Source organism: Muscardinus avellanarius (assembly GCF_963383645.1).
Source record: "Muscardinus avellanarius genome assembly, chromosome: 4".
NCBI classification, from domain to species: domain Eukaryota; kingdom Metazoa; phylum Chordata; class Mammalia; order Rodentia; family Gliridae; genus Muscardinus; species Muscardinus avellanarius.
Window position 1 is genome coordinate 150879258 of NC_137789.1, and position 15251 is coordinate 150894508.

The 15251-nt window shown below is 52.4% G+C and overlaps 1 protein-coding gene across 1 annotated transcript in view; it reads right to left on the reverse strand.

Moving 5' to 3' along the window:
- RGS10 (regulator of G protein signaling 10) overlaps positions 1-15251 on the reverse strand; it is a gene marked incomplete at both ends in the record, with an annotated part of 42214 nt that overhangs the window by 13993 nt on the left and 12970 nt on the right. Inside the window, 2 exon segments of the mRNA XM_080693803.1 lie at positions 8497-8583; positions 9819-9937. Coding sequence (XP_080549929.1) covers positions 8497-8583; positions 9819-9937 — 206 coding nt within the window.

The following is a 15251-nucleotide window of genomic DNA, read 5'->3' on the forward strand; positions in this document are numbered from 1 at the left end:
AACATCACGCTGCATGAAAGAAACCAGTCCCGAGAGGACACACGCTGTGAGATCCCACTCATGTGAAAGGTCCGGAAGAGAATCCGTGGCGACAGAAAGACCAGTCACCAGGGCCTGGGGGAAGGAGCAGGAGGGGCCTCGTGGTGGGTGCAGGGCTTCTGTGGCAGCGGTTGTACAACGTTGTGAATACGCACAATGTCACTGAACCGTGCACTCCAAAATGTTCTAGATGGCATAACGAGAACCCCCCAAAATGGTTAAAATGGTAAGAATTTTTTTTTTTCGTATTGGAGGCTGAAGCCAGAGGGAATCTGCCTCTGAGCTACATCTCCAGCCCTGTTTGATTTTTTATTTTGAAATAGAGTCTTACTAAGGCTAGCCTTGAACTGGCATTTCTCCTCTCTCAGCCTCCCCAGTATTACAAAACAGTTAAATTTCATGTTATGTATATTTTACCACAATGAAAGAAATCGTAGGCTGAGGGGTAGCTCGGTGGTAAGAGAACATCCTGAACACACGCGAGGCCTCGGGTTCTATCCCCAGCACAATGAAAGAAGTCAAACCACGCACGCGTACCCCACCAGTTGCCAAGCCCGGTACTCCACCGACATACGCTGGCTGCGCCCTATTTCCTTCATCCCCCACACATCCAGGAAGAACCACTGCCCGCTGGCGCTGCCTTCCTGATGAGGAGGGGCCAGCAGAGGAGACGCACGGCAGGCTCGGGACGTCTGGCTCCGAAGCCTCTCCCCTCTGCCGGACAGGGCCCTCCACGTGTGTGGCTGTTCGGCCCTGCAGTCAGAGTGTGCTTCTCTGCAGGTGAAGAGACACCGAGGATAAGTGACACAGAAAACTGTGGGCTGAGCCGGGCGTGGTGGCGCACACTTGTCAACCCAGCATTCGGGAGGCTGAGACTGGAGGATCGCGGTTCGCGGACAGCCTCAGCTACTTAGTGAGGCCCTCTGCAACTCAGTGAGACCCTGTTTCAAAATAAAGAATAAAAAATAGGGCAAGGGGTGTAGCTCAGAGTTCGAATGCCCCTGAGTTCCATTCTGCAAAAAAAAAAAAAAAAAGAAAGAAAGAAAAGAAAAGAAAACTGTGGGCTGGCCTGGAAATCTAAGTGCGGTCCCACCGGGAGGCCTGGCCCTAAGTGGGTACCTAATGGCTAGTGGCTGCCCCCGACATCTTGGACACAGTTGAGATGCTGGGCCATTAGCGCTGCAGCCGCACCCATGGAAGTCCTCTGCGTGGCAAGGGCTACTCTGCCAGGACTGCCCTGAGAGTTCTATTTACCTTAAGAGGGAGGAGACGCCCCCTGCTCCTGCCTCATCTGCAGCAAAGACAGGCTGTCTCCAAATGTCAGATCTAGGGCAGCACCCCAGAGAGCCAGGCAGATGAGCGGTGCTTCTAAACGCAGCCACACAGCCATGATCTGTGGCGGGAGGGAAGGAGGTCAAGGGGCCTGGAAAACAGCCGTTCTTGGGGGTTCTGAGCACGCTGAAGATCTTGGCTTAGGAAACCCCAGACTCTGAAAACCATCTGGTTGGTTCTTCTGGCCTTATGGAAACCACCAGAAGTCCTCCATAACTGGAGCTTGAAAACTTTTGGGAATCCACAGAGTAGACTGCAAAAGGCCCCAAGGAGCCTGACCACATCCCCCCAGGAAAGCAAGCCTCACCAGTCCATGTGGGGAGACGGCCAGGGTGGGGATCGACCCCCCAAACCCAGGTGTCTGTTCTTCCTTGACTATCAACATAAACAAGTGATCGATGTCCAACTCAGAGACACAGGAGCCTCTTAAGGTAAATATGGCTATTCCAAGGACAGGTCTGGGGACTGGCAGCGAGGCCCGGGGACGCGGCACTTTGGAGCTGCGTGCTTCTCCAAGACAGCCCCCTCCACGAAGCCACGGGCCTCCCCCACCACCTCCAATCTGTCGGGAAGGAACATTTTTGGAAAACCACTTCCTGTTTTAAAACGACTGCATAAAAGGAGAATGCCAGCTTGCCAGATTAGCAAACTCCACACAAAACTCCGTGGGAAGAAACCATTTGAAGTCCCCTACCCTGGAATGTTCCCACACACATGTACACACATGAACGTACAGGTACACATGTGTGCAAACACACTCTCCAGGCGAATCCAGGCTCTGGATGGTTCTGAAGGAGCCTGTGTTTGAGGTGGGGACAGCTGGGCCTGGGGGAGGAAGCAGACGCAGGCCTGCAGGTGTGCAGGCCCAGGAGTCACCCCACCTCCTCCCACCAGCACCCCGCTGAGTCCCTGAGAACTGGGTGGGTCCCGGGGCCACCCTGTGGCTGACTGCACACAGGCTGGGGAATGGCCGAACTTATCTGGGCCAGGATAGGAAGCGTGACCAAAAAGGGAAACCTCGCGGCTGCAACCGCAAGCCGGTCACGGGGCGGCCTGCTGTCCAGGCCCAGACACTGAGCGCAAAAGAAGAACCGGTCACTTGAGCTATCTTGGTAGATTTTTCCAGAGCTATTAACCCTATTCTAGCTGCTGTCAGGACAGGAAGAAAACCCTGGTGGGGTTGATTCAAGCTCTGTGAGCTAGAAGAAAGGGCAGCTTCTTTTTCCAGAGCCTAGACCAGAGTCCCTCTGTCTCTGAGCAGACCTCATGTGCCGGCCTCCGACCCATCACCCGGGCCCGTGGGCTGCGGCTCGTGTCCCCTCACCAGGCAGCTCCTTCTCTCAACTCTGGCAGTATCTCGGCTGCATTGCTGCTCAGGGCAAGCCAGCCCTCCAGCCTCGCGCCCAGCCACAGCACATACGGGGTGGAAAGTTCACTTCACACCCAGCGCCCTCAGGCACCCGACACTCGGAAGGGCACAGCTTGGTATGTGGGCTCCTCTCCCTCACTCAGGAAACATGTCTACGCTGCTCCCACTGGGAAAATAAAACAAACTTGTTTTGACTCCACATCTCCCATGGCTCATGGCCTCCCCATCCCCGGTGTCTTACAGAAACATCTCAAAAGAAAATTGTGCACCCGTGTCCCGTCCCTCGCTCCAGCCGCTCCGCAGGTCTCTGCCCTCTGCTGTCCGGCCCACGGCCGCTCTCCACGCTGCTAGGAGGCCGTGCCTGGACCTCTCTTGGGCCCCCAGGCCTGCACAGCTCTCCTGCCCTCCTCTCTGGGAGAGCCCCGCCCGCCAGGATGGGTTCTCCACCGCCCTGTGTTTCTATCTTCTTTACTGTCCCTCTGTCCCCTCCCAAGTTCTAGGTTTCTCAGAGTCCTGCCACTGGCTGACAGCTGTAACTGTGTGCTCTGCCAAGGTCCCAGCCCCACTCGCTCCACCAGGAGCTGACCCCCGCGCATGCAGCTGACCTCCAGCACCACACCTCCAGCACCACAGGCAGGGACGCCCACAGAGGCCTCCACCTTTCTCACAGGGAGCGTGGCCCCTCCTTGCCAGTGGCCCCACGGCCTCTCCTCTAGGAAGCTGGGAGCCATGGCCCCCTCAACACATGCTCCACAGACTTGCTTCTGGCCACCGCTCCCTACTCAGCGCACCTCCTACAGCCAGCACACTCCGATCCTGTCACAGCACCAGAGGCGGACCACAGAGAGCCCTGGAGGATGGAGCCGCCAACTCCATCCATTTCAGGAAGAGCAGGAGGAAAGGGAAAGAGTGAATAGATGGCACGAGGACATTTCTGAGAGCTGCTCAGGAAGCGGAAGCAGCTGGAGGAGAGATGTTGCAGAGAGCCAGTGAGAAGAGACAGCCCAGGCACCTGAGGCCGGGAGGGGTGGTGCGTGGAGGGGGCAGAGGCTCGACCCGCCCCACGCTGAGCAACCAGGGTATGCCTCCCTGCTATCGAGGCTCAGAACGGGCAGGAAGGAGGCCAGGATGGGCTCCACAGGAAAAGGGTAGACGGGGCAGAGCTCCGAACACAGGCCCCGTGAGCTTCTCCAGCCCCTGGGTTCGCTCTCCAATACCACTTACACACACAAAAAAAAACCTTCCATACAATGAATAAAACTCACCCCCCTGATTGTATGGTTTCAGAATATTGGTAATGAGCCCGGCGTGGTAGCGCACGCTTGTAATCCCTGCACTTGGGAGGTGGAGACAGGAGGATCGTACAGGTTCGAAGCCAGCCGTGCTGGCTTAAGAGACCCTGTTTCCAAATAAAAATATAAAATAGGTCTGGGAGTGTAGCCAGGGTTCCATCCATCCCCAGTACCACCTATATATAATTGTGTGTGTGTGTGTGTGTGTGTATACACACATACATGTAATGAAATAATACACACACACACACACACACACACACACACACACACGTAATGAAAAAGAAATCCTATACTTTTCCAGAGAGGAGAAAGCAAAGCAAAGCATAAGAAAGCTTTTTACATATAAAACATTGATCCTTAAAAGAGGAGGACAACAGAAAAACGTCTTCAAAATGCTCTACATTCTTAGGGGGTACTGAAGATTGAACCAGGGCACTCTGGGCACTCTGCCTCCAAGCTACAACTCCAGGCTGATTCTGTTCTTTATTTTGAAACAGGGTCTTGAAAGGCTGCTGAGGGTCTAAGTTGCTAACGCTGTCCTCACACCTGTGCTCCTCCCGTCTCAGCCTCCCAAGTACTGGCATCACAGGCGCGCACCCCCGCACCTAGTTATAAATTCTACACTGGGTCTCAGCTGAAAAGCCAAGACGTATCTGTGTCTTCAAAATTCCTACTGAGTTTCAACCTAGAATTCCTCCGGAAGTGGGGGGCACAGGAAAAACTCTAGCGTTGTTCACAAGGTCTTAAGACCTGCCCGCTTCCCCCTCTCAGGAGCTGCTGACCAGGCTCCGCCAAAATGAAGGACGGACTCAGTGGAGGAGGATCTAGATTCAGGCAGGGGATGCCCGTTCCTGCCGGTGGCCAAGGAAGAGCCAGGGATGCACCGGAAGCAGCTTATCGGAAGCCTCGGGAGGGCAGCCCCAGGGAGAGCCAGACTGCAGACTGATCTGACCACAAGTCTGTGCAACAGTCTGTCAACATTGTGTCAAAAGGCCTCTTAAAGGCTTACTGAGGAAGACAGAAATCGGAACAGCAAAGACTGACCTAAGGAGAAATACGTAACAGTAGCAACCTCCTAGGTTCGGTGGGGAATAATAAGGAATAGGTTTTGGGGCGGGGTGGAGGTGGAACTACAGGATGAACGCAGGACATTCTCTTTATTTCCCAGCTACATCCCCACCCCATTTTATTTTGAGACAGGGTCTCACTAAGTTGCAGAGGACCTCACTAAGTTGCTGAGGCTATTCCAAGCTGGTGCACGCTGGACAGTTCAAGCGGAAGAATGCAAAGCAAACCCAACAAGGCTCTCTTTAAAATGACCCTGCCGGGTGCGGTGGCGCGCGCTTGTAATCCCAGCGCTTGGGAGGCTGAGACAGGAGGGTCGCGCAGGTTCGAAGCCAGCCTCAGCTACTTAGTGAGGCTCTCAGCAACTTAGTGAGACCCTGTTTCCAAATAAATTATGAAAAAAAAAAAATAGGGCTGAGGTGTAGCCCGGAGGTAGAAAGCCCCTGAGTCCCCCCCCCCCGTACCATAACAAATTAAAATGCCCCAGGCACAGCTGGGATTTGCCTCAACTCCGCGATTGCTCAGTTGACCCGGGAGGGAGATAAACCCTCCCACGGACTCCCCACTGGCCCGATGTGATACGTTTGATTGTGAAATTCAGTTAGGCGACTGCTCTGCGGCCTGCATCTTCCTCCAATTCTGAAAATAAAACAGCAGAGCTGAACCCCTGGTTTTACTTCCCCTGCGGCAGGACCCACAAGAGACTGCCCCGGCCTGGGGTCTGAGACTCGGCCTGCTCCCTGAGCGATGAGCAGGGCCGCCTTCGGTGAGGGGCTGCTTGGCCTCTCGGGACGCATCCCCGCATCTCAGCGGGACAGTCACGGCTCCATGCAATGGCCCACACTGGGCCCAGTCAGCCAGCGTCCCAGGTGCTTCCCGATGCCAGCCGCATTGTCAGGCACACTGCAGGCACGAGGACAAGCCCGCTGAAAATCTTACAATGGGCATCAGGGATGAGAGTGCAGAAAAAAAGCTGCCCCATCCTGGAAGCTCTCTGTAGGACTTGGACAGGCAGCGCTACCCAACGCCATACCTGCCACACATACCCCTAGAGTCCTCTGCGGGCTTTCCAGGACCCTGGCGTGAGGTCCCCTCTTGCTCTGACACCTTGCTATGACATTGCAGGAAGCCCCCAGGTGTGACCACACCTGCCCCTGCCTCACACATAGCACCACGGCCTCCCCCTCAAACAGGGCCCTTTAGGTGTTCACCACCTTCAGCTCTCAAGCCAGGTCTTGACTTAAAGTTACTTCCCCCCAGGCCCTCGCCAAACACCCACCACTACCTCATTTCCACACTCGTCACACTCGCAAAGGCTTGTTCCCTAAACAAGCTCATCGAGCTGGCCCCGTGTCTACAGGGCTGTTCCTGGTGCCTGATGCCGAGCCGGTATCCACAAAGATCTGGTGACTTCTGAGCAGACGCCCACAGCAGAGATACAGGGGAATGCCTGGGTGGGCGCGGGGTGCTGGTTCAAGCCCAGCTTTGCCGTGGTGCAGGGGAGACCTCGGCTTCCTTGTCTAGGGCCTTCCTCACCCCTAACACTCAATGAACGAGGCAGATGAGAGGTGTCTAACCCTGGGCTCGGCTGTTACGGTGAGGCTGGGCATCTCGGCTGCACAGGCCGGCGTGCACCAACGGTTGCCTCTGGGAACTGTCCTGGGTGCTGGCAGCAAAGAAGCCCCATGTGCACTCTGCTCTGAAGGACCTCAGTCCCGAATCCTACCTGTCCAAAGCAGGAGCCCCCCACCTGATTCTCGTGTCCCCCTAAGGTTCTTCACCACCCAGGATGCTTCGGCCAATGTGACTCACCAAAGAAAAGACGCCAGAAAGAAGCAAAAGCCAAGGGTCACGCCCTGGGCCAACGCCAGGGGCAGACTGGGAAATACAAGCTCAAGGTAACCTAGCTCAGACTCCATCTTCACCTCCTCCAGGGAGGAGGGTGGAGAAGGAAGGCCGGGCCGCTCCATCTTGGGGGAAGTGTGGCTGAGGCTGCAGGCGCCGTTGACTAAGCCGGTGATGTGCATTTTCCAGGTAGTGGTCTGCGCCCGAGGGCTGTCCCTCTCCCCGGGGTTCCAGCTTTCGGAGACCGAGCCTCAATGACTGGCAGCCCGCGAGCCACATCTGCCCGCAGAGATGTTTTGTTTGGCAAGCAAGGTTTTACATTTTTTAAAAATGAGTCCCAACATTTAAGACATCAGATGGTTTCACATAAGAACCTAAATGTCCCACTTCTCTAGAAGAACAAGCAGCAATTCTCTGAAAGAGACAGAAGAGATGGGAGGAAAAAAAGAGACAGAGACCCAGGGATGAGCGTGAACCCCAAGACCTAGACCCTTCCCCTCCGTGAGCCAGGGAGACAACGAGGGAAGCCAGCAGCCACCGGCCCTGAACGAGCGCCCCAGCCTGGAGGCCAGGCCTCCACTCCTGCAGCCTCTCACCCACTCCACCTGCTGCCCCCCCGGCCTTCTGTGCAGCCTCTGAGGGGCACAGAGACAAGGACCATAGGAAGCCACCGCTCCACAGGCCTCCTTCCTAATCTACCACCTCCTTGACACCCAACCTTCACTGGTGCAGGAGTGGCAGGATTTAAGGGCCACCTCCAACCCAAAACACATATCTCCTGGGAGAACAGTCAGTTTGCACACAGGATGCCCGCCAACCAGAGGACACTGCACCCAGGGGTACTGAATAATTGACAACCCGATGAACGCGGGCTGCTCTTATCACGACAAATCTGCTTATCTTTCTACCGTGTCCAGAAACGCCAACACCGTAAACTCGGGGGCAACGGCCTCATGAATTATTCATGAGGAAGAAAGCCACACACAGTGACATAAATTGTTATTTTTACTTTAAATACTGGCCCACGCCAGGCGTGGTGGCGCACGCTTGTAATCCCAGCGTTCAGGAGGCTGAGACCTGGAGGATCACAGTTCGTGGACAGCCTCAGCTACTTAGTGAGGCCCTCTGCAACTCAGTGAGACCCAGTTTCAAAATAAAGAATAAAAAATAGGGCAGGGGGTGTAGCTCGGAGGTTGAATGACCCTGGTTTCCATCCCCAGACCTGCAAACAAAACAAAAAAAATAAAAATAAAAATAAAAATTACAAAATAGGACTGGGGGTATAGCTCGAAGGTTGAATGCTGCTGGGTTCAACCCCCAGTGCCACAAAAATAAATAAATAAATAAATAAATAAAATAAAAGGGAGTTTACCCACTATTTGTTAAATTCCTAGCATTTTTTCAGTACAAGAAACCTAAAAGGAAGCTTAAGTCTTCTGCCTGAATGTAACAAAAATCTAACAACTTCAAAATCTTCGGGGTAGGCCGCTGTAATTGGTTAAGGAGAAGAAAAAAGTGAAAAAGAAAGTAATTACAGAGCAGAAGGAATACCTGCTTCTTATCTTGCATCTTCTTAAAGTCTTCACACGCGAGCCAGAACAAAACATTTTCCTCACTGAATTCCTTTTTCAAAAATTCCTATGGATAAAAAAAAAAAAAAAATCACACAATATTTTACTTGTTTTTTTTTTTTTAAAGTGATTCATGGACTGATACACCAAAGCTCAACAAATGAATTTGAAAACTCTACCCTATCTGTAACATAGTGAGACCCTGTTTCAAAATAAAGAATAAAAAATAGGGCTGGGGGTGTAGCTTGGAGGTAGAATGCCCCTGAGTTCCATCCCCAGTACAAAAAAAACAAACAAACAAAAAAAAACTCCACCCTGAAGGAAACAAGAAGCATTTTTCATGTAAAGCTAGAATTTGGTATGTACTTGACCTTAGTGGCTTTGACGTTGTACGGAAGAGTAAGAATGAAGCAGGGATCTACTCGCATTTCTAAGCTGACAATAAATTACCAAAAAGTAAATTAAAGTGGAAGATGCATTAGTTCCTTCCAGACACTGTTTAAACAGTTCATTCCTCCCAAACCAGGCTCATTTGTTTTAAACAAAAGAAAAGAAACATACTGGCCGGGTCTAAAATACCACGAGGAAGACTATTTTTAAGTTGGAGGTGCGTTTTCCTTCGACCTCTGTTGAGACTTAGCTCACAGCCAGCTATTCTGTGGCGCAGGGACCTCCACAACATCTCACGATGCTCCCGGGGGCCTGGGAACCAGGAGCCTTGGCACGGCCTGCCACTCCCTGCCAGGGAGCCCCCACAGGGACCGAGAATGCCCTGGCCCAGCGCGCTTCAAGACAGCGCTGAGTCTCCTTGGAATTCACATGCGGCCCTCCTGGCTGAATGAGTTATTTCTGGGCAGCATGGACATGTCTCCAACTGTCAGCCCTCTTCCTGGACATTCCTTTCCCCGACTGCACTTTGCCAGCTGTGTTCAAGCCATTATCAAGGGCTACGACACGTCCGGAGAATACCCAAGACACCAAAGAACAAACCTCTACATGAGAGACCCAGCCCACCCTTCCCCAGGGGCCCAGAGCTGGACAGACTCCACCCCTGGGCTCCGCACTCTCCCCCATTGCCTCCCATCCCCTCCCACCTAGCCGCATGAAAACTCCATGACGGGGACAGGCGGCCCCGTGTGGGCCTGTGGCTGTCCATGAGCACTGGCAACATGGTCACGACAGATGAGACGTTCTTACCCCCGAACTGGGACAGCGTTCAAGATTGGCCCATTTCCCCCACCACAGGGCTCTAAACTTCGCCCCCTATGGCATCCATCCCGCTTAATGATGAAAAAGGCAAACCCGGAATCTCTTCACGCCTTCTGGGTCCTCCAGCAGGCTCTCCAGGGAGGTCGCCCACTTGGCCGTGCTCCTGAGACTCTGGTGGCTGCTGCTGGAACTACCTTCACCGTCATGGATGTCTGCGAAACAAGAGTGCCGATCCTGGGTACCGTCACCTGCCCGCGGCGCACGCAAGGATGCCGCCCACCTGCACGGGGTGGTCCTCGGCACCAGCACATCACAGCCAGCGCAACCAAGCTGCGCGCTGGGTGCCCACGCGGTGGACTCACTCAAGTGGCTGTTTCCTCTACTGCGCAGATAAGGAAACTGAGGCTCCCATGAAGAAAGGGCTTGCTATCTCCCAACACACACACCCCCATCTCGATAGGCAGCCCTCTAGTCTCGCCCCTCCCCCCTCCCACAGCGAACCCCAGCACCACCGCTTTCTGGAGCTATAATTACTGTGCTGTGTTGTGACTACAGACAGGCCAGACTCCCGCCAAATTTCTGCACCTCGTCATCATGTAGATCCCCAGCTCCTAGCTTATGGCCTGGCCCATAAAGGAAAGTATGGAGCAGGACCAGGACTCCTGAGGATTCCGCAAGACCTAAGGAGGTGCCAAGCCCTCAGGCACCAAGATAAATATCTGAGCCAGGGACCTCGGCGCAGGCCTGTAACCCCCACACTTGGGAAGTCCATACGGGAAGAGTGCGAGTTCTAGGACGCCTCAGCAACTCAGCAAGAGCCTGAAAACAAAAAGTAAACAGGGCGGGAGGTATAGCTAAGTGGTTGAGCACCCCCAGGAAAACACACACACACACACACACACACACACACACACACACACACACACACACACGTGGCCTCATCCTACGGAACCCAGAGTCAAGGGAAAACGTCACTTTCCAAAGGCCCAGGTTCAAACCCCAGGCTGGCCAAATCTTTTTTTTTTTTTTTTTTTTTTTTTGGTGGTACTGGGGTTCCTGGAAGCCGTTCTACCTCCAGGCTACACTCCCAGACCTATTTTATATTATTATTTGGAAGCAAGGTCTCTTAGGCCAGCGCAGCTGGCTTCGAACCTGCGCCATCTTCCTGTCTCCGCCTCCCAAGCGTGGGGATTACAAGCGTGCGCCACCACGCCTGGCTAGGCTGGCCAGTTCTAACTGTAAGACCTTGCACAAAAGTCCTGCCTGTATTTAAAGAGAATCCCGGGCCGGATGTGGTGGCACACGCTTGTAATCCCAGCATTCGGGAGGTGGAGACAGGAGGATCATGATTCACAGACAGCCTCAGCTACTTAGTGAGGCCCTTCGCAAATCAATGAGACCCCGTTTCAAAAAATAAAAAGACTAAGCCAAGCATGGTGGCACACGCTTGTAATCCCAGCTCTTGGGAGGCTGAGACAGGAGGATTGCACAGGTTCGAAGCCAGCCTCAGCTACTTAGTGAGGCTCTCAGCAACTTAGTGAGACCCTGTTTCCTAAAATATAAAATAGGTCTGGGAGTAGAGCCCAGAGGTAGAAAGCCTCTGGGTTCCACCCCCAGTACCACCCCCAGTACCACCAAAAATAAATAAGTAAATAAATAAATAAATAAATATTTTTAAAAAATAAAAAGACTAAAGCTGGGCGTGGTGGCACATGCTTGTAGGCTTGGGAGGCTGAGACAGGAGGATCGCACAGGTTCGAAGCCGGCCTCGGCTACTTAGTGAGGCTCTCCGCAAATAAGTGAGACCCTGTTTCCAAATAAAGTATAAAATAGGTCTGGGAGTATAGCCCGGAGGTAGAAAAGCCCCTGGGGTTCCACCCCCAGTACCACACACACACACACACACACACACACACACACACACACAGAAAGAAAGAGACTGGGGGTACAGCTCTTAGGTAGAATACCCCTGGGTTCCATCCTCAGTACTGAAAGGGGGGGGGGAGAAAGAGAATCGCCAGGCCTCTAGGGTTATCTGAGGTTTCAAAAAGGAAGCAATAAATGTATATTTCATAATGACTAGTAGGGAGGATTCTGAATGTTGCCAACAAATAGACTCAATAAATGTCTGAAGTGGTGGGTCTATCAAGTCTCTAATCTGATCAGTACACATTGTATATATGTATGTAAATGCCACAGGGTACCCCAAAATATGTACTACCTGTGTATCAACTGCGGGGGTGAAGCGGATCAGAGACCTGGCAGCTGACTCAGGTCAGAGCAGACTCTAGAGAAATGCCAGTTCCTTCCTCCTGGTCCCTGAAATAATGATGATCAAGTAAACTGTCTTACAGCTAATCCTTTTTATCCTTGTTGAATTATTTTTCAAAACTAGAGACATGTTTTTACACAGAAAAGTTTGAACCTAGGAAAGAATCAACTTTTAATTAAGAAATCAATGAAGCAGATTACTTTGAAAGGATTAACAAAAAGAGTCTTAGACATACAAATTGCTGGCAATAGCTAGAGGGCTATACAGCTGAAAATCTTTTTGTAGAAAATTTATATAGGCGTCAGCGCAGTGGCACACCCCAGCAGTAATGCCAGTACGCAGGAGGCAGACAGGGGATCACAGGTTCAAGGTCAGCCTCAGCAACTTAGTGAGAGCTTCTGTCAAAATAAAAAGGGCTAGGGAGTGTAGCTCAGAGGTAGAATGCTCTTGGTTCAATTCCCAGAGGAAGAGGAGGAAGAGCAAGAGGAGGGGAAAAGCTGGGCATGGCGACCCATGCCTATAATCCCAGTACTTGGGAGGCTGAGACAGGAGGATCCCAGGTTCATGGTTAGCCTCGGCAACTTAGTGAGGGCCTCGGCAACTTAGCGAGACCCTATTTCAAATAAAAAATAAAATAAAAATGAGTCCAGTACTACGGAAAAAAAAAAAAGAAAGAAGAAAGGAAAGGAGGGGGTTGGGAAGAAGGAAGGAAGGAAAAAATAAAGGGAGGAAATTCATATCAGAACATAACAGGGCCCAGTGTGGTGGCACAAGCCTGTCATTCTATTATTTGGGAGGCTAAGACAGGAGACTCACAAGTTCCAGAACTGCCTTAGCAATGTAGCAAGACTCTTAGCAATCTAGAGACCCTGCTTCAAAACAAAACAAAACAAAAACAAAAAGGGCTATGGGTAGAGCTCATAGGTTCAGTCCCCAGTCCACACACACACACTGGATTTCACAGGAAGAGCTTCCACGATCTCTGATGTCGTACCAGGGTACAAAACACACCTTCCTAATTCACTAAAACTCTACCTCCGAGCGCCTTAGCTTGAATAAAATAAAACAAAACTAGAATGCAGCAGCAACTGTGTTTCAGTACTCACTGGCAATAGAGTACCTAAGAAATCCACTAATGAGCCGGGCGTGGTGGCGCACGCTTGCAATCCCAGCATTTGGGAGGCTAAGACAGGAGAATCCGGGTTCGCGGCCAGCCTCAGCTACTTAGTGAAGCCCTTTGCAACTCAGTGAGACCCTGTTTCAAAATAAAGAATAAAAAATAGGGCTGGGGGTGTAGCTCAGAGGTAGAATGCCGCTGGGTTCCACCCCCAAAACAGCAAAAAATAAAATAAACCAAACCACTACTGGGGCCGTCCATTCCTCCAATGAGAGGGGAACTCACGGGAGCGTATCACCTCGCTTTCCAATGTGACCCCCAGCCCGTGGGTGTGGGATGCGTCCCCTGATCTCTTTGTTGCCGCTAGGAGGCCAAGTTCCAAGTACCGATTCATCCTGAAGGTCAAATTACAAGGTCATGGTGACAAGACAGTTCGCAGCAGAGGTTGTCCAGCTGAGCAGCCCTCTCACTCACTGGTCTGTTTTTTGCCTAGAGCACAAAGTTTGACGGTTGGGTTCTGTCCACTTCCCCAGCAGATCCTCTCTTAAGTAAATAAACACAGGCGCCGGGTGAGGTTCCAGGAACAGCCTCGCGCAGCCACCGCTCCATCCGCTGGCCCCTGCAGAACGACTCTGTCAGCCAGCAGTTTCAACCTTGGTCCGAAAGGGTTCCAAAAGCCTTGGCATGCTTTTCAGTAATCAACCACACCACATCAGGGCTTCCACTGCCACGCCGTCTTGCAAATGGAAGCGCAGGGTGGATCCCGACCCGGCACAGCCGGAGCGTCTGGCTCCACAGTTAGACCACAGCGGACCACCTCTGGTTCAGACTTCAGTCACTTTTGTATCGGAGGTGCCTGTGTCAGCTTTTGTTTGAACAAAATGTTTTACAACTCACAACCTGCTAATCTGGTTTTGCTCCTGCTTTTAGAGACTAGGAACCAAAAGGTCCAGAGACAGAAATGACCCGTCCAGGGGAGCAGCACTGGGATGAAGGTGCGAGGGCCACTGTGCCTCCAGGCCCACGGCTGCGGGACCCTCGGAACACAGAACGCCACGGGGGCCTGCATTCCGCCCTCTCCCGGGCTCCCATCTTCCTTGGGCGAAATGTCAGGGAAATACATTTGCCGCTGATCGCAGATGAGTGCGGGGTTCCGGGGGTGGCGGGGAAGCTCCTTGGAGGCCCTCCCTGCTCACTGGCTTCCTGGCTCTGGGTAAAGGGAACGTCCTTGTTCCTGCCACCTTCACTAGGAGATCCCTCGACCCACTGGTGGACGAGCATTTATAAACACCAGTCACCTCGTGGCATCTGTGGTTGGTCCGTTTCTTGGTACTCTAATAAAGCAACTGAGGCAGGCTACTGTATTAAAAAAAAAAAAAAAAAAGAGGTGCCGGGCGTGGGGGCGCACGCTTGTATTCCCAGCATTCGGGAAGTAGAGATGGAGGATCGCGGTTCACGGACAGCCTCAGCTACTTAGTGCAGCCCTCCGCAACTCAGTGAGACGTGGTTTCAAAAAATATAAGACTAAGCCGGGTGCGGTGGCGCACGCTGTAATCCCCGCGCTTGGGAGGCAGAGACAGGAGGATCGCGCAGGTTCGAAGCCAGCCTCGCTGGCTTAAGAGACCCTGTTTTCAAATAAAAATATAAAAAAAAATAGGTGTCTGGGAGTGTAACCTGGAGGTAGAAGGGTTTCCAGGAACCCCAATACCACACACACACACACACACACACACACACACATATATATATACACACATACACTAAAAAATACGATGGGGGGGGTGTAGCTCGGAGATAGAATGCCCCTGGGTTCCATCCCCAGTACAGCATAATAAATAAATAAATAAATACATAAATAAATGAAGGAAGGAAGGAAGGAAGGACAAAAGGGAAAGAGAGAAAGTATAAAAGAGAGGGAGGGAGGGAGGGAGGGGGTTGACTTGGACTCCTGTTCTGGAGGGAAGGTTAGCGGCTGCAGCTGGGTGACGGCCTTCCTGCTGGCAGCATCCTAAGGTGATACAGGACATCACAGAGCAAGAATGCAAGCCCATGTCAGTGCATCTTCTGTCTCTCGCTCTTCTTATAGAACCCAAGGATTCAATCATGGGGCTCCACTTTGATCTCATCTGGTCCTCAT